The sequence below is a fragment of the Ambystoma mexicanum genome, chromosome 13 (assembly GCF_040938575.1).
Source record: "Ambystoma mexicanum isolate Mex_15411 chromosome 13, UKY_AmexF1_1, whole genome shotgun sequence".
NCBI lineage: Eukaryota > Metazoa > Chordata > Amphibia > Caudata > Ambystomatidae > Ambystoma > Ambystoma mexicanum.
The window spans coordinates 738,442,094-738,461,699 of NC_090938.1; the positions used below are offsets into that span (position 1 = coordinate 738,442,094).

The window sequence follows — 19,606 nt, forward strand, 5'->3', positions numbered from 1 at the left end:
CAGCATGAGAAATGCTGGCACATGATCAAACAATTTAAGTATTGCAGTTCTGTTTATCCGGGCTTTTTGGTCATCAAAGCGCCTAGAGATAGTCATGCATGTCGGATGTTGGGGGAGCTTTATTTTTCCTGACATCTCTTTAGTTCCATTCTTGGGCCTCTCATCTCCTTTCTCATTTCCTTCATCTTTTTCAATGCTCTCATTCGTAGTATCTGGTTCTTCCATCATATTCACCATTTCTGATTCATCCAACCTGTCCTCCATACTATGGTTCAGTATTTGTATGACATCTTCCTTATTCTACCTTTTATCACTTTTCCCCATTTTGCTAGCAACCAGGAGGTCACGTTACCCACTTTCAGTGATTTTCTTGTCGCTCGTCTTACTGCTCTTTTCAGTGTTTTTCTGGGTAACTAAATTAATGATCTCTTCCTCCACTTTTGAATTCTCTTGACTAGCGTTATGACTTATGGAGCGTGCCTTTTTTTCTCTCCTCCTTTTCTCTTTTCGTGATAGTCTGGGTGATTCAACTCCATCTTTTTGTTGTTCAACCATAGCAGATTCTAATGGGCCTTCTTCCGTCTGCGGGTGCGCTGTTATCTTGTCATCTACTTCATTATCCAGCGGAATATTCTGATGTTCGATTCTCCATTGTATCCTTCTATTTTCCAGACCCCTCATTTTCTGCTTCAATATGGCTGAATGTTTCTCCACCTTATTCAACCAAAGGGGTTCCTTGTTTCAGTAGTATTTTTAGTGCAAATTGCGTTGCTTCATTTTCAATCATGGAGTGTCTAAGCGTTTCTGATACCACCTTTACTTCTAGTCTATTACTTGTGCTCGGACTTTCTTGGGATTCATTTGTCATTTCATCTTATAGGCCCATCAAGCATGGAGCTATGGACAATCTTTGGGAGAGGAGCAGCCTTTCAGCGTTGCCCAAAAGGTGGAGATTCACACTCGGGCAATTCACTCACTTCTCCTTCTCTTCCTCTATGCCAATCGAGAGTTCCTTATCCACAGATTGCTCTGTGGGCTGCCACCCCAGGAGTCTGCTATCACACTTTGACATTCAGACACTTGCCATCACACCATGACATCACTACCAGAACATTATATCAGAAAGTGATATCCTGCCAGGAACCAGACAGACATCAGGCTATTATTTCTCTTATAGCCCCTGAAGTCAGACTCTGGTATGGCCACTGTACACATTGTCAGAGCCTCAGATAATTTAGACCTCCAAGTTTTCTTTTATTATTAAAACACGCGTAGGGGCCTAATCATGAGTTTGGAGGTGTTACACGGAGTAAAACGTCCAAATGCATTTATGTTACTCCATATGCAAGGTTGTCCAAATCCAGGCTTCGAGGGACAGATCCATGCCGTGTTTTCAGGGTACCGCTCATTAATATTGATGAGGTACATTTGCATACAATGATTCTAAGTGTATGCACATTTTTCCTCATGAATATTAATGAGGGATAGCCTGAAAAACCATCAGGGTTCCGGCCCTCGAGGCCCGGAGTTGGACAACCTTGGGGTACGGTAATTACCTGGTGGCACGGTACGTCTGCATGCTCACGAGTCATGCTGACCATACCGTTATTCCCATCACTTTTTGGTGATGCAATATTTACGATATGCGGTTATACCGCACCTGGTAATTACTGCATGTGGTACTGGTTTTGTGCGGTGGTAAAATCTGCTGCACAAAACCAGCTGGTAAAAAGAGTTCAAAAGTGAAACTCATATTTTGGTGAAGGAGTAAAATAACACTACTGCCAAACTTGTAATCAGGCCCCTAGCACCACCCCATCTCCTCCTGGCTGACCCAGAGCCTCAAAGGTTCTATTGCGCGTTTTGAGTTACATGCAACAAGCTTCCTAAAGGCACACAAACACGTGAATCGCTCTCAACTTGCGCCAACAACATGGATGAACATAATGTCACTTCCATTGGTGTTTGTTATGATTATTGTGCAGTATCAACCTACACGTGTTTCAACCCAATGGGGTCTTCTTCAGGGCTTTGTTTGGTAGTTACCAGTTCCAGGTGCAAATGCAGGTTGCCAGAACGCTGTCTTTCCAGGTTGACTGGTTTAGAGATGCGGCAGTTTGCCGAGTATCTATATAACAACCTCTCGCCATGGCCACAAACTATATTCCGTAGCGTCTCATGCTTCCTAAAGGCAACTTCAGCTCACAGATGTTATGCTGCATCTGAAACTGTAGAGTGTGAGGGTGTAAGTGGCCACTGAATCAGCTCTTCCCAGCAGGACATACACAGCAGATAACGACGGGTGGGGCCTTCCAGTCTACCCACTGCCCCGCCCACTTGCTATCCAGACATTTGCACCAATGTTACACCGTAGGCTGTGCCAGATACCCACTGCCCTCTCTGTGAAAATACAGTCTATAATGAGGTGGAGGGCCCGATTCTGATGTTGCCACAGTGAGCGTGCTAAAGAGCATGAAACACTGCGCCAAATCTGGACGCCCAGTCTCCACCCCTATTCTCAAGTGGGCCTGGGCGTCCTCGTAGTGCACGACAGTGCACCGTGTTCATTGCGCCTGTTTCTGGCGACGACAATGGGCGCAATGGAAAAATCTCTGCAGCACTTTCCTTAAATAACGACATGTTCGTTATTTAACGAAAGTGGTGCCGAGAACACGGCGGCACCAACCAATCAAAGGGAATATAAAGATAAAATAATACGCACACATCTTACAAAAAGGCAAAACATACACATATTTATTAAACAACATGTAACTGTATAAGTGTATGTACATGATTGAAGCTTAATTTATCACTGTATGCATACCTAGAAATGTGCATTAAATGTGCATTAAACCCGTGAATTATTACATTAATAATTACCCACCCAATCCTCCCACCCCACAACCATTAATCTTCACCCACCCACCTGCACCCAGCGACCGGCTTCCTGTGGCACTCCTCCACAATACCGGCACCGAAATGGTACTGTTTTATGTGCTCCACTTTAACGCACATTAAAACGTGGAGGAGTGCCACGAGAATACCCGTCTTAAATGGCAGGTAACGAATGTGGCGGTTGCTAGGTTGGTTTCCCACCCGTCCTAGCAACTGCCACATATATTCCGAAAGTGGCACATTAATTCCGACTTCGGAAGATTGCGCCACCTTCAGAATAGGTCTTTAAGTACCAAAAAGGTAATTAGCGCTTTCTCCAACCTTTTCGGTACTTAACACCCACATTAGAATCAGATGGAAAGCATTCCCAATGACAAGAAGTGATCGTTGGAACCCAAATGACACAGGATTAGAATTACGATACTGAGGGCCCGATTCTGAACCAGGCGCATTGAGCGTGCTAAACAGCACGCTGCACTGCACCTTTTTCTGACGCTCAGGCACCACGCTAATTCTGAAGTGGGCTCGGGCATCGGCGCGCGACATTGGACTGCCTGCAATCCGCCTGTTTTTATACATGAGAGGCAGATTGCAAGTCTCGGCAGCCGTTTAGTTAAATAGCGAGTTAATCGCTATTTAACAAAACTGCTGCTGAGAACATGATAAAACGCAAATTAAGGGGTGCAAACATTGCAGGGTGTTTGTGTGCTACTCTGGAGAGAAAAAAGAAAGACATTTGAAAGAAAACCAGGGACTGCAAGCTTAAGCAGCATTTTTCAGTTTGGAAATGTCTTTTTTTTTTCTCAATGAAAGTCTAAAATGTACATTGCAGTACAATAGTGTGCCCAGCATGTTTAACGCCTGCTTTTAACAGTGATGTCCCCATTCCTGTGGTATCCCAAACAAAGCTTGCAAACGCGAATGACGGCTGGGGAAAGGAGTACAGAGCATCAAAGCCCTCCCGGCGCTTCCTCTGCGGAGCTGGGGGTTTGCAGGGCCGAGGCAGGCTGTATCGCCCATCGCAGCATAGCTATCCGTGGCACTCCTCCACAAAAGCGACACCAAAGTGGTGCCGTACATGAGAGACACTTCTTTCCATTTGTATGTAAAATGCTCTGTACCGTTTATCACCCTTCCTAGCAACCGGCATATATATTCCAAAAGTGGCGCATTCATTGCGATTTTGGAACAATGCGCCACCTTCAGAATATGTGTGAAGTACTGAAAATGTCGGAAACGCTTTACACAACATTTTCGGTACTTAACACCATGTTGAGAATCGGGCCCTTAGAGTTTTGAACTGGTGGCTTTTTTCCCACTCATGTTACTCCGTTAGCCTCTCTGGAGAATGAAGGATGCAGACCCCACGTATAGCGTCGGACGGGCAGCAATGGAAATAGCCCAGTGCATCAAAAACAATATCATTGGTTCACACTCACAAATTTCAAATCACAATTTTCCACAATAAAATGTGAGTCGGGCCTGTTGTGCATTTTTTACTAAGTGTTGGAAACTGGCCCATTTTAAATCCCTTTGGGACTGTAACATATAATCATTTTTTTTTAATTGTTCTTAATTTTTTTATTAAGTGCATATGGTTAATCAAAACCTTTTACACTACAATAATATAACACAATCATTAAAAAAAGACACAGAAAAAAACCACCATACATCTTAATAACAATAAAAAACATCAGATCACAGTTAAAACCAGCAATATAAGGATTATGAGATTTAAAATACAATAATTCATTTATTGCTCTTATAACTTAAAAGATTCACAGCTAATTTCCAGATATGTAACTAGCTGTTCAATTGCTAAAGTGGCCCAGAAAACGGACACAACCTCGCGTTTTGGCCCGGCCCCTTCAATTATTGTTCGACGGGCCAGTCCGAGCCTGTCCAGGTATTAATGTTTGGTTTACCGAGACGTGCAACCCTCCTTAACTCTACCTCTTTAGATACCTGGCAACGTCTGGCAGCCCCTTGTACCGCGTGACTCCGACCAACGCCAGCCTCCCGGGCTGCAACAATGCCAACTGGACAGAGTCGTGTGACCCTATGGTGAGTGAGCTTGCTCCAGTGTGATCAGGGTTACACCTGGCATCCATGTGCGTTCCTAACATATACTGTATGTGGTCATTTCAAAAGCACCATCATTTTACTTTACACATTCTCCCTTTAACATCACTTTTTGGTTTTGTAATGGTGGCACTGCCCTAGTTCTTGGTTTCACCCAAAGAGTGTAGCTTAAATAAATAAAATGGATTTGTGTAATTTATTGGGTGTTAAAGAAGAGTAGCACTTGAGAACTGTAGGAAAATGTACCTGAAAACCAAGGGTATTAAAGAAGAGTAGCACTTGAGAACTATAGGAAAATGTACATGAAAACCACATAATTTTATACAGTAAATGCATTAAAGTCTTGGGAGATGTTGGTTGAATGTGATTCTGTTACTGCTCCTTCAGAAAACCTGTGCTGCAGAGGGTCAGATAAGCGTTACTTGCTCTTCCGAGCTACTCAGGATTACTGGGAGTCCCTGAGCTCAATCGCACTCAACGTAACGTTCCAGCTGGCTGCCACCATTTTGAATTTTCCACACTGCAGCACTGCAAGCTAGATGAAAAACCTAAAATGGTTGCCTTCTAGTGACATTTGAGAGTTAGAACCCAGATCCAGTATATGAGCCCAAACTGCTTCTGCAGATATGTCTAGAGTATTGTGGCCAAAACTCATACATTTCATGTTGTTCCTTGAATTGACTTGAAGTGAGGGTGGGGAGGACACTCATGTCCAAGGGGAAACATGTGCTGCCTTTTTCTTCCTCTTTTAAGAGTGTGTAGTCCCCCAAGGCTCCATCCTCTCATGAATCCTTTTTAACCTTTACATGGAGCCTCTGGGCACTCACCTCAACGATCCCGGTATAGCCATCCACCAATACGTAGATGATACTCAGTTGTAAATAAGAGTAAATAGCGCGCAGGACATCATTCACCTCTGTGATTACCTAACCATCATCCAGTCCTGGATGTTGACTCCTTACCTCAAACTGAACCCTTCCAAGACTGAATTCATCCTCATCGGTCCGCCTGCTAAAAAACAACTTCTTCAACAATTTCTCAATGATATGCGCCTAGTAGCATTTGATCCACAACTCTCAGACTCAGCAAAATCCTTAGGCTTCACCATTGACAGCAATCTGTCCTTCCAGAAACACATAGCCAAGAAGGACCAAATAGCCTGGCTCAGAATCTCTATCCTTTGGAAAATCAAACCCTTCATCCCGCCGCAGGACTTCCTGACCGCAATGCAGGCTCTTGTGGTCTCGCACATCGATGGGGGAAATGCTCTCCTGATAGGACTCCCAGCTGTTCACTTGGGACCCCTAAAAGCAGCCCACCATGCTGCAGCACGTCTTATTACGAGAGCATGTAAATTTGCCCGAATTACCTCATCCTACTCGAACTACATTGGCATCCTCTCCAAGCCAGTATACTGTTTGAGACTGCATGTATCATCTACAAAGCAGTCACGAGTAGCACAGCAGCGTACCTGTTGGCTAAGATCCACATATCTGGTGGCACACGCTCCTCGCGCAGCAAATCAACCAGCCGGCTTGAATCACAACTCGTTCGCAAAGATAGGACCCACAAACAATCCTTTTCTTGTCATGCACCCACTCTCTGGAACTCGATCCCGGTGTCGGCTCGGAATGCCCCCACAATTCTCCAATTTCGGAAATCTCTCAAAACATGGCTCTTTCAACAACACCTGACCAATGGACGCACATACCAACGCACAGACCTCACAGTACCGTTCTAGTGTTAAATGATGCCAGCCCAAACGCCAGCTACCCACACTCTGTACAGCGCTCTGCTGCTCTCCCGCTACGTCTGTGCTTTAAACAATAAAATAAATACTGTGACGATGTTGTCCAAGTTGAGTCCACTAACCTGAGGTCTGCAGGGGACATGTACTAGGAGTGGCCATGAAGAGGTCTTTGCTCCAGTGGCCAAGGCAGGCCCTGCCCATCACTGATCTCAACAGAGTGAGCGGGGTCCAACCCAAGATAGCAAAGGGCATATGGCATCATTTGATCAGGGACCAGGCCAGCGTTAACCACTTTAAAAGCCACCAAAAAGCAAGTAGTAAGACCATGTGCAAATATTGTTCCTGCCCTCTCTTCCATGGCAGACTCCAAAGCCTCCCCCTCCAAGAGTTGTTCCAGGGAGCTAGACGACTGTGTTTCCAGGCTGTGCATGGTATTTGTGACGTAGGAGCATTTTACTCCCAGATTCTTGAAGTTGAATTGAATGATCCCTTAGGACATACAAATGGAATCCCTGTTGCCAGTGGTAGTATGGGTTAGGCAAGTAAAAATATATTTGAACTATAAGAGATCTTTATTGTAATCTATAATCCTTTCCACCAAGTAATTCAGGCAAATGCAAAGATATGCATTCATTTTCACCCTAAAGTGGCACTTCAGGTCAAGTGGTGATAATATTAGAGCTCCTTCCTATGGCACTGCTCTGCTCGTACCCCCGTGCCAACTATATTCCTGCACCAATGCGGGTGGAAGCATCGGGCAGGCTCGTGTGTGTCCATTGCTTCCTATTTTTGCACAGGATATTTTTAATCCCTCTCTGGTTTTTGTTTTGTTCTTAGGAGGTGCCAGTAGATGTAATGGAACTTCTCTGTAGGTCTAGGGTTCCTTTGTAGATCAGCCTGGGAACCAAGTTCTGTCTTCTCTCGCGCACACTCCTACTTGTTCTTACTGTCACACTCCCAACACACCTATTCCATGTGCCCCCACCAAAACAAGACTCCTCAGATCACTTGTGAAGTTCCCCTCCCTACTAGGTGGCAGGTTAAAAGGGCAACAGCACTTGGGTTAAGACCTATGGCCAACCACAGTCACAGATCTACCTGACAAGGCTCTCAAAGTGAATATCCAAGTGACATGCATTTCATGATAACGGCATACCAACTTTAGGCATATTCTGAGGAACTCGTGTGAGCTTTGTACATCGTTTGGGCCTAGAATATTTAGTACACCTGCATGAGTTTGTCCATAGAATGGTGGGCGATGGAACCCTTTCTTTTTTGAGTTCGCCAGGATCTCTATCTTTGAGGCCAGAAGCTTGCTGTACTCCGGTAAAGGCGGAGGCAGCATCTTTGAACATCCCCCTGAAACCTGCAAGGCCCAGAGGTTGAAGTGAACAGGAACTAACGGGACGTGAGCTCCCCTTTTGTTTTTACGGTTCTATGTCAAAATGTCCCCAGGGAAATGTCGCCATGTAAAATTGTAGTCACCAAAAGGTTGTGTTAAAAAATGTAGTCATTCAGTACAAGCAATGCAAAGTGGGAAATTGTTGCCGGTAATAAGGTCGCCAAAAATCTATTTTTAAATATATAAAAGCACAAGGCTGTAACCCTAGATATGACTCAAACCTCTAATGAAACCCCCACAGTCATCCTAATTCCATCCCTTAACGTTCCCCTAACTCCAACCCTTGTCCTACCCTGAACTCTCACAGAACACTAACCCTTCAGCGCGCGAATGCATTTTATTTGCATATTACTGAATGCAAAATAAATACAAAATGAACAGTGAACCTGTCTTCAACTCCATGACCAGCTCACCACAAATTGCATAGTCCTTGCCTCAACCCAAACCCTTGTGTACAAATGACCTTACCCTACCTAGAACGCTAAAACCTCCTTTACCTTACCCCTAGGTGTATCCTACCCGCTGTCCTACACCAACGTCGCCATCCCTTTCTTTAACACTTTCCCAAACCCATACCCTAACACTTACCCTGTCACCCAATGTACCCTAAACATTAACCAAACCCCAACATATTTACCTGGCCCTAACCCCTATCCTAACCTAAACCAGGCAATCACAAGCCCACTGAACCCTCCTTACCCCAAACAATTACCCTAGCAGCACTGCATTTTTGGCTACTTTTCAGCTGCATTTTTGACAACTTTTTGCTTGGCAACTTTTTCACTGTAGAAGTATTTTCACCACGATTTATTTCGCTGACTACGTTTTTGTTGGCTACATTTTTACTGGATAACGTTTTTACTTGATTGGCTCTTTGAAGCTAATCTCTTCGCTTGGGCTCTTAATGAACTGGTGGAAGGTAAAACCGCGTAGACGACTTTTCTTAATCTGCTTTGCTTGTAGTGGGACAGCAGGAAAAGCTTGTTCTTCTTAAAGAAGCACATTTTGGACGTATGCTGTACAAGTGGGGTAGCTCACATCCGTCACATAATCCTCGATTTTGCTTCATGGAGAACTCCTATGGCCAAGGCATATAGTGGCTCATTAGAGGTGTGCCGGTAACTCCGGCAGGTTACATGCAAACCCGCCTTACCGTTACCGGTGCCCGATATCCCGGTATTACCTGAACATCACGAGTGCCGGCAACATCAGGTTTGCTGCAATCACCTGCACTGATAGTGCCGGTGAGTGCAGCAAATATTTGCTGGTAGGGGGCTGAATTACCAGCAGGTCAGGCCTGCTGGTGGATCAGAGCCCCCCTACCTGCAAACTCAGAGTGTGCCGGTTCAGTAAAAATGCCGGAGCCAGTATTACTGCCATTTCTCCTGGCATTTTTACCCAACTGGCACACCCATAATGAGCCTCATAGTCTATTTCCTGGACCTGCACATCCTTTGGGCATCATAGTTTCCCCTTCTTTGCTTTCCTTGCTGCCTCAAATATATGACAGTCACCTGCCTCACCTAAGCCTAAGAGGAGGTGGGTGAGAGAGAGAGAGAATTATTTGGAAGAGGAGAAGGAAGGGGAGAATTGTCACCTCAGAGGCTTGTTTTGGGGTGCAGGAAAGTATTCATCAGAAGGGAGAGCAAGCACTGAAGAGCTGTCTTGAGCCCAGGTGCAGAGGAAGACCTAGAGACTGGAGAAGGTAGTTTGTAGACCAGAACCCACTAGTAGTATGAAGGAGAAAGGCTTGAGTGGGGATACAGTGCAGGAGTCTGCAAGAGTCTGCCAAGAGGTCCTATCGGCTGAGCTCTAGTGCAGTGAGGCAGAACAGGCCCAGAGTAGAAGGTGGAAGGAGAGGGCTCTGGCAGCCAGCAGAGCGTTAGCAGAAGGAGGCTGGAGAAAACAACGTTATATCGAGAAGGGAGTGAACGCTTTTATCACTTGGAGTGAAATATGGAGGTTGTTGGAGGAAGTGCTGTTCCCATCTGGGGAAGAGTGTTGAGGCGGTAGTAGGGGGCAGAAGTGTGTGGAGGAGTAACACTACTGGGCGGACAAGGAGAGGCTGCTGAGCTATGGGTGAGATGGAGCCAGACCATCCAGAGTCAGGAGGAGATGGAAGGATACCGCTAATGGCCGGCAAGACCAAGGAGGATCCAGCGGAAACCCCAAGACATTTGCCAAGCCACGGCGAATGGTCCCTAAATTGGAGCATCCACCTTTGGGATTGGGAACCCCTCAAAACCCTCAACCTGAGGACAAAGACGCGAGTATTGATATGAACTGGAAACCACAGCCAGGAGAGGCTAAGTGTGTCAGGGCATGTTCTCAGGCCCTGTCAAAGGGGGAAGGGAGCCCACCCCGCCCCACCCCTTAGCCCCGATCGGTGCCGGAGTGAAGGCTGACCCCGTCCCACCTCTTACCTGGAGGATGACGGTGGCGGGGGCCAGGAAGGACCCTGCTGTAGCTGTTGCAGCCATACCAGCACTGGAGTCAAAAGACCTCAAGAGCAGGAACAGAGAGAAGCAGGTGGCCCCATGGGACTCAGCATTCACAGCAGTGGGTTGTGCTTTGCTGCCGGGTGCAGTGAGCACAACCACAAGGGACACAGCAGGGAGAAAAGCACAGCTCCAGCTGACAAGCTGACAGTGTCAGCTGGAGCCTGCTCGGGCAGGGAAAGCCAATAGCCCACCAGGAAGGCTGTTAATAATCAAAAGGCCCCAATGAAGGCTTCCAAGACCAAACCACTAACCCAACAGGGAAGTTTATACTAAATAAAGACCACTAGGAAGGTCCTTAGAATCCACTAGCCCACCAGGGATACGTTTGGTCTATGAAAAGGGCCTCATTAGGGGACCTCATCAGGTCCAGGTTAGAATTGGAGCAGGAGGCGCAGGGCTTACAAGCCCTTTTGCACCATACCCCAGCACTTGCATAGTCACACCCCTGGAGCAAGGTAGGTGATTGGACAGGGTAAGTATCCAATACTGGGAGGGGGTGGGGTACTTAAGGAGGTGTGTGTGAATGCTTGAGTGTGGGTTAGTTGGATGAGGACAGCAGGAGGTGGTGGAGGCTGTCTGGGAGACAAGAGTACGTGAGCATGACAGGGGTGCGGTGGCTATTGGAGAGTGGGCAGTCTGTGGAGTGTTTGTGTGTGAGAGTGGAGAGTGTGGGGAGAAGAGGTAGAGTATGAGTAGCGCAGTGCTAATAGCAGTAGAGGTAGTAGTTGTCGGGAGTGGAGCTAGTGGTAGTGGGAGATGTGGAGTATCGAGTGAAAGCGAGAGGTAGTACTAGTTGGAACGGCCGTGAAGAATAAGACTAGAGGGTGAAGAGGTAGTGGAGTGGTAGTATTAATAGCGAGGTAGGAATAGTAGTAGAGAGAGAGTAGTAACTGTGACAGTGAGTGGGAGAATAGGAGTAGGGACTTTGGAAGAGAGGGAGAGAGTAACAGAAGAATAACAAGAGGCTAGGAATCAGAACAGTAGGAAGGAGGGAAGAAAGTCGAATGGCAGAGGGAGGAGTAGTGCTGTAGTTGGAGGTAAGATTGGTAGTTGGGCAAGGAGAAATAGGAGATGTAATATCACAAGGTGGAGGTAGGCAGAGTGGGACAGTAGATGGCGAGAGGAGAACATTTTAAGAAGCCAGTATAGTGAGGTGTCGGGTACGAGCGGGCGTGACAGAAATAAGAGTGACATCGGGCAAAAGAAGGCACCATCCCTAACTCCCTAGAAGACTAAGCAGAATAGGTCAGGGGAAGTATAGAACATCCCCGGGGAGTCAGCCGGCCGTCATCTTAGGGAAACCAACTGGAGCAGAAGTCAGCAACCAGGCAGTTGTTACTGTTGGCCATTACTTACATCCCTAAGACGCCAGGACTAGGGAGGAGGGAAAGGCCGGGGTAGTTGAGATAGAGAGGGGTGACCCTAGCACCCATTCCCCAAGAATCCGCTTAGCCCTGAGAACTACCAGAGAACCCCTGGCCCAAGCTCTATGTAAAGTCCCAATAAGCACCCTTGGAACGACTTTGGGAGTCGGCGTGGTTATTTGTGACGGGCCACCCGCCACACTAAGGGCCTCATTACACGGAAGGCGGTAATGGTTAACGGCCACCGTTAATGGTAACGGTGACCGTTAACCATTACCGCCTTACTACGAGGTCCCTTAGCAGGTTGGTGCTTCAACGCCTGCTTTTTGCAGGCGTTAAAAACCAACCCGCTAAGGGACCTCGGAGCTAATTACGGCACCGCAAAATTGCGGTGCCGTAATTAGCGCCTTCCCCATTCCCATAGAGCCCTATGGGGCAGAAATGGGAATGGGGAAGGGCAATGGCGGAAGGGGGATTTACCGCCCCACCAATCTTGGAATGGGGCAGTAAATCCCCTTTCCGCCAAGGCGGTGCCGGTATTTTACCGGCATGAGCCATGGCGCTAATAGCGCCATGGCTCACCTCCTTCCGTGTAATGAGGCCCTAAGTCTTTGGACATTGTAGGAGACTTTGGCCCTCATTACGACCCTGGCGGAGTGGGTCTACGCCAGCGGTATTCGCGGCGGACCCGTCCGCCCTACTACGAGATCCCGTAGCGCCATGGTGAGTTTTCCGCCCGGTTTTTCCGGGTGGAAAAATCCATGGCGCTACGGGACCTCGTCGTTAATTACGCCACCGTATTTTACGGTGGCGTAATTAACTCCTTCCCCACTCCCATTATACCCTATGGGGCAAAAATGGGAATGGGGAAGGGTAAAATGGGGATTGGGGATTTACCGCCCCGCCAAGGTCGGAATGGGGCGGTAAATCCGCCAACCCCCATGGCGGTATCGGCAGCTTTCCGCCGTGCTCCATGGTGCATTTAGCACCACGATCTCCGCCAGGGTCGTAATGAGGGCCTTTGATTGGCTTGCTACCCTTGAGTTTCCCAGACTCCTCAGTGTATAGTGAAACAATCATAAGAACTGAAAATACCCGTGTCACACTCCCTTTGTGCCTTGCACCCGACTATCCTGCCTCAAAGTGTTTAGTTTACATATATTGTACGCATGTTCCTAAACTTGTCAAGGAGTAACTGTAAATATAGTCAGCATCGCCAACATTTCCCTCCAGAGCCTGATCAGAGGAATGCAGCAGATCTGGCAATGGTATTGGGCTGAAATGAAAAGTCAGGAATTGTCTTCCTGCCCTTCAATTTCGTTTTATAGGAAAAACAGAGGCCACTCTTCCCCTAATTTCCTTAACATGTAAACTAGTGCACATTTGAAGAGTCGGGACAAGGCCAGTGCGCTGACCTTGTCAAGAGGGGATAGGAACCCCTTTTAGCCCTACCAGGGAGATACCCAGAGCCAGTCCTATCTCAAAGGGGGCGGTGGCAGTTGAGAGGGCCCCATATCCAGTCTCCTCCCCAGGGGCCAGTCTATATATGCGCAGTACCAATTTGCATCAGCCCGTGCCTCTTAGCCAGGTTTTTCCTTGCTTTCTTAGACATTCCAAAGAACCTAGCCATGGGAGAAGACCACCCACAGGGCAACAACCCATCAGCACCCCATGCTAACCCAGACCAAAACCCAACCAGGGAGAAAGAGCCATTGCTCCTGCGCACTTACCATGAGTCCTACGCAAGAGGGCCGAGCCGTTGCTCCTGCACAGCTGTTCGACACTGTGCACTGCACGCTGTCCTCAGCAGGCATGGCAGCGGGACTGGTGCAACATAAAATACAACAAGCAAGGACTGTACTTACCTTTGAAGGGAACTGAGCCGCTGTCCCCTAACACAAACCTGAATGCTATGCAGCGAAGACGGCCTTTATTGCAGCACGGCGCCTCCTCGTGGAGAACAGAGGCAGGGCTTATTCTTTAATGATGATCCTCCCCGGTAGGGAAGATAGGGCCATATTGGCCAGATGGCCAACGAGGGAAGGTAAAGCGGGATAATAGAACTCCCAGGAAGCGGGAATTGGGGGTTGCTCGGGTGAGGTCAGAGGAGGAGGAGATAGCAGATCAAGAGGACCAGTACGAGGAAGGATGGTGGAGTGGAGTGTGGAGGCAATCTTAGGAGCAGGTGAGGTATTGGTTGGTGCGTGCAAGTGGTGCTGCATTGTGAGTGTGCGTGAAAGACTAGCAAGTGTGATAAGGAGAGGGAGTCAATATAAAGCGCATGTGAGAGTGAAAGAGGGGTGTTTGAGAAGAAGATGGGGTAGAATGATAGTAGTAGTTTGGAGGAGGGAGTAGTAAAATCAAAGGGTAGAGGCAAGGCTTGTAAGGAGTGAGAGACAATGGGACGGCAGAGGAGGAAGACTCAGGGAGTAGGAGTAGAGGTGGGTGCAGTTGAAAGGAGAGTAATACGAGGGAACAATCGAAGGGAAAAGGGTAGAGGAGTATGTGAGTGTGACAGGAAAAAAACAAATCTGGTAGCATGGCTGGAAGGCACATACCATTATCTCTGTGTAGTCAACTGACCCCTGTGATCGTGTAGACTTAGTCTAGTAAGTCCCTGTGGGGGATATCTAGAGAAGGCTATTGCCTTTAGGCGATCCAGCCAGCTAGTCTAGACCTTAGACATTAGAGGGTCAATCTTCTGTGCATAAAGACATGTATTATAGGGACGCCTGGGTTAGGGAAGATTGTTGCTTTCTAGACTAGTGAGGGATGGCCATAGGGCCCTGGGAAACCAACCAATAAAAGCCCTTGAACTGTCTCTGAACTGTCTTTGAGCCAGCTGTGAAAGAGTCTAGTACTCATCTATAAAAATACAAAATGTTGGATCAGGGTTGAACTCAACAACAAAATAATCTAAATGGTGATTTCCCTGGCCCGTTTTGTAGAATTTGCAAGAGGAAACCGACCCAAAGCTTTCATTTAAGAAAACAAAATGAAAAACTATTGAGGAGTAGCCCCTTATTTTGCCCAACCCACCCATGTGGCTGGGTACCTGCCCCTCCCTCAACCCTTAACAGATGTTTCTCCCGTCTCCTGCCATCCCCTCCACTGCTTCCCCTTTGCTCCATGCTCCTCCCATCCCCTCCACTGCCACCCCCTTTGCTCCATACTCCTCCCATCCCCTCCACTGCCTCCCCCTCTTCGCTCCATGCTCCTCCCATCCCCTCCACTTCTCCTCCATTTGCTCCATGCTCCACCCATCCCCTCCACTGCCACCTGCTTTGCTCCATGCTCCTCCCATCCCCTCCACTGCCTCCCCCTCTTTGCTCCATGCTCCTCCCATCCCCTCCACTGCCTCTCCCTTTGCTCCATGCTCCTCCCATCCCCTCCACTGCCACCTGCTTTGCTCCATGCTCCTCCCATCCCCTCCACTGCCTCCCCCTCTTCGCTCCATGCTCCTCCCATCCCCTCCACTGCTTCTCCCTTTGCTCCATGCTCCTCCCATCCCCTCCACTGCCACCTGCTTTGCTCCATGCTCCTCCCATCCCCTCCACTGCCTCCCCCTCTTCGCTCCATGCTCCTCCCATCCCCTCCACTGCTTCTCCCTTTGCCATAGCTCTCAACTCACACGCTTTTAGCGGGTGTCACCCGCCTTGTAAAGGGCTGAATCACCTGCCAAGCCTCCTCCACGCCCATTCATTCCAATGGGCGTCTCATCCGCCAAAAACAAAATCGAGTGATTTCACCCGCCTTTGCAACACAAATGGTTGAGAGCTATGCCTTTGCTCCATGCTCCTCCCATCTCCTCCACTGCCTCCCCCTTTGCTTCGTACTCCTCCACATCCCTTCCACTGCCCCCCTTGGCTCCATACTCCTCCCACCCCCTCCACTCCCTCCCCCTTTGCTTCATACTCCTCCCATCCCTCCACTCCCTCCCTCTTTCCTCCATGCTCCTCCCATCTCATCTCCTCCACTCCCTCCCCCTTTGGGGTAACAGTTCCACTATTTTGCTCTCAGAAACCAGGAACAAGAGCAGGCTCGAAGGGGCATTCCGAAAAATGTGCTTTGTTGGATACCAAGTATTTCATCAACCAGCACACCTGGTGTAGGAGCACCATAGTGGCCAGCAGGTAATTTCATAGAGGCCCTCATGCAATCAGAGGGTTCAGACCGCTGACCAACTTTATCATATGGGCCCACAAACCAAACTCCTAGATGGGCTGGGCCACCTCCCTAGAGTTTCTCAACCTCTGTCTGCTTGACCCCAACCGCCCATCTGGCCCCTCCCCCACTGAGCTCTTCCCTGCAATGCTTGCCCACATTCTCTCTTCTCTCCGGCCTGATCACCACCTGCCACCCTTGCTGCCACTGACCTTCTACCGCCTCACTCTGCAGCCATGGAAATGGAGAAGAGACTGCGAGTAGTTCCCAATCTCCCTTTCCTCAGTAGCCATTTCTTTATAAAAGAAATTGCTCACCTAGAAGCTGCTGCATAGTTTCCTAATTTACAAAAGAAGGCTATGAGCACCATTGACAACATGGTGGGGTGCTAACAGCTATACACCCCATACAGGCCAGCACAGAAAACCTTTTAAAAGCCCTTGCAAGGCGTAGGCCTTAGCCATTGGTTTCCAGGCCAATAAACCAAAGAAGCAGCTTATTGCTTCATTCAAAAGGGCAGTGGGCATTTGGAAGATGCTTACCAGTGTATTACCTGTGCTTTGTGTGTTTCACTGGCTTAACTCTAGCTGGAACTTCCTGCCCCACTCTTCTTGCCTCGTTATGTCTGTCTGTTAACTTACAATATCAGATATTCTTGGAGTAGTCAGACCTGGAGATGCAGTTGGGAATCGGAGGCCAATCAGGTTTACAGGGACACAAGGTTCCATCACGGCGGCTCGATATCCTTGTTGAGTCTGTTTTAGGCGAGTAGTCAGTTTCCCATTCTCAGAGCTTGGAAAACCTGAAATGGTGGCAGCCAGCCATCACTGAGAAGGTGCAGGGGAAAACATTTATCTGGTATGCATCCTGGCCTGGGATAGGACTGTCCAAAGCATGGTCCTGGCTTGGACTTGATAAATGCTGTGATAGGAATCCCCTCTAACTTAGACTAAAGAGTGCCTCTTCTGTCTGTTTAGCCGGTTGAAACACAGTGGGCCTCATTACAACCCTGCCGGTCCGGAAAGAACGGTGATGGTAAAAACGTTGCCACCGTTCTTTTCCAGACCGGCTGATTCAGAGTCCTGCAGGCGGGAGGTGGCACTCCCACGAGGTCTGACCTGGCGGAAGTAACGCCACCTGCCTGCACGCGCAAATGAAAACACTGGCTCCGTCATAGATGGAACCAGTGTTTCCATTGTCCCCATCCCATGGAGCCCTATGGGACTCCGTGGGAATGGGGACTTACAGAATTCCGCCTTTGGAATTCCCGGTTCACCGGGGTCGTAATGCCCTGGTGATTCCGGGAATCACAGATGTGGAATGGTAATGCAGGTCCGGCGGTAGCGTGCTGGTTTTTCCGGCATGGTTATCGCTGCACTCGTAATGAGGCCCAGTGTCTTGTTTGATGGCTCACAGCATCTACTGCCCAAATAGACCAGTTTTAGGCTTCAACATGCACAGATGAGGGGATCCAGTAAGCTCGGCTGTCTGAGAAATGGAAGCCTTTAGCTGACATAGCTCTTCAGGTAACCAAATAGGTCAGACATTCTGTTCTCCCTAGAGGGTTCTACCAGTTCAAATCTCCCCATTGTCCCCTTCTGACTCTGATGGCAGAGCTGCAGGGAAGTTAAAAGAGTGCGTTTTCACAGGATCTGGTTTACATGGGCCAAGATCTAATAATACAGATGACTCCTTCTGGCGTCCTCCCTTCTGCCCCTGAGAAGTGTGCCACACGCAGCTGCACGCCTCATCAAGGGTCTACGCAGATATGACCACATCACTCGGGCCCTCATCGACCTTCACTGGCTCCCAATGCACGCAGGAATAGCCTTCAAGTCTTGCTGCATCATCTATAAGGCAGTCGCCCTCAAGTCACCAGGCTACCTCACAGAGAAACTCAGTGGGCCTCATTATGAGTCTGCCAACATACGTGCACCCTTTCCGGACCGGCAGACTACAACTCTGCTTTCCTGGGCCTGTGCGCACAGCAGGTCAGACCTGCCGGGGCGCAACAGCCCCAGAAAGCAGAGCTGTCACAGAATCACAGTCACCGTTAGCAATGGTGCTGGTGCTTCCATCGCCCCACTGCCATGGAGGCCTACGGGGCTCCATGGGAATGGGGAGCAACATTTATCCCTGCCTGATATCCCAGGCCACCGGGACTTGTAATGTCCCAGTGGCACAAGGATATCAGGCGGCAGAAACAGTGTTTCAGTCTGGTGGCAAGCCGCCGATAGCACTGGCGGGTTGTCGCCAGACTTATAATGGGGCCCAGTATCTCTGACGGGCAGCGCACCACTAGAAGCCAGGACACGTACAGACTTGAAATCCACAGCTGCAAAAAGGAAAAGACCAGACAGCAAGCCTTCACTGCTTACACCCCAAGACTATGGAAACTCCTCCCCATCAGCATCCGACTCGCCCCCACGCTCCGACAATTCAGAAATGAACCCAAACCCACCTCTTAAAGGAGTCTCTCCTCCCCAACACCTAGGACATCACGTCGCTTGTCGCGCCACCTGACTCACTAGAAACTGCCCCCCCTCTCATCCCCGCGACCCGGTACAGCTGTAGCCCTCCTCTGTGCCCCTCTGTATCCTATCCCCCACTTTATATCTGTTCTGTTATTGCGTTATGCATCTGTATTGCTGTATACCTCTGGAAAGTGCTCTGTTGCTTCTCGAAGCGAGGTCCGCGCTCAACGAATACCATAATAATAATAATAATATTTTGTACTCACTAACTCTGATGGAAGCCAATGATCTCTCTCTCTTTCTTTCTCTTCAAGGCATTCAACAGATCCACGATGTACCCCAACTGCACAGAAGTGAACTGTGTTTTCTTCAAGTACAACACGGAGGGGATCTACCAGCAGAACATCTTCAACCTCCAGATCTACAACATCTTCGGCTTCCTCTGGTGCATTAACTTTGTCATCGCGCTGGGCCAGTGTGTGCTGGCCGGCGCCTTCGCCTCGTACTACTGGGCCTTCCACAAGCCCTCCGACATCCCCTACTTCCCTGTGGCCGGCGCTTTCATGAGGACATTGAGGTGAGGCTTTGTGAGGGATAGGCTGGGGGGGCGCGGGGTTGGTTCAGAGGAACGGTATCTCCACTTTCATGTCACCCGGGTGCCTGCCCTCTTGGCTCTGATCTTCTTTTAGTTCCCGAAGACGCATCCGATGGACTTTTCCATCAAGAGAGGAAGGGGTCTCTCAAATATTCATGTTCCCCAGATTTCTCAAGTCTCCCTTGCTGTTATTTTTCAATGATGTGCTTTGTCGTGATGGCGTGAGGGCAGAGGTTCTAAATCCCTCGCATACTAAGCAGTAGTATTTTCTTGTACACATATCCCCATTTCAATTACGCTTCCATCCATGTAGCACAGAAAGTGCATTTAACTCTTCTTAATGTCAAGTGACTGACAGTCCTCGTATGACATCCTTTTG

The 19,606-nt window shown here is 48.6% G+C and overlaps 1 protein-coding gene across 1 annotated transcript in view; it reads left to right on the forward strand.

The window, feature by feature from the left end:
* Positions 1-19,606, forward strand: part of SLC44A4 (solute carrier family 44 member 4) — a 322,971-nt gene that overhangs the window by 262,997 nt on the left and 40,368 nt on the right. The window contains exons 14-15 of the mRNA XM_069635013.1: positions 4,857-4,959; positions 18,947-19,209. Of these exons, the coding sequence (XP_069491114.1) occupies positions 4,857-4,959; positions 18,947-19,209 (366 nt within the window). The remainder of the gene's footprint in view (positions 1-4,856; positions 4,960-18,946; positions 19,210-19,606) is intronic.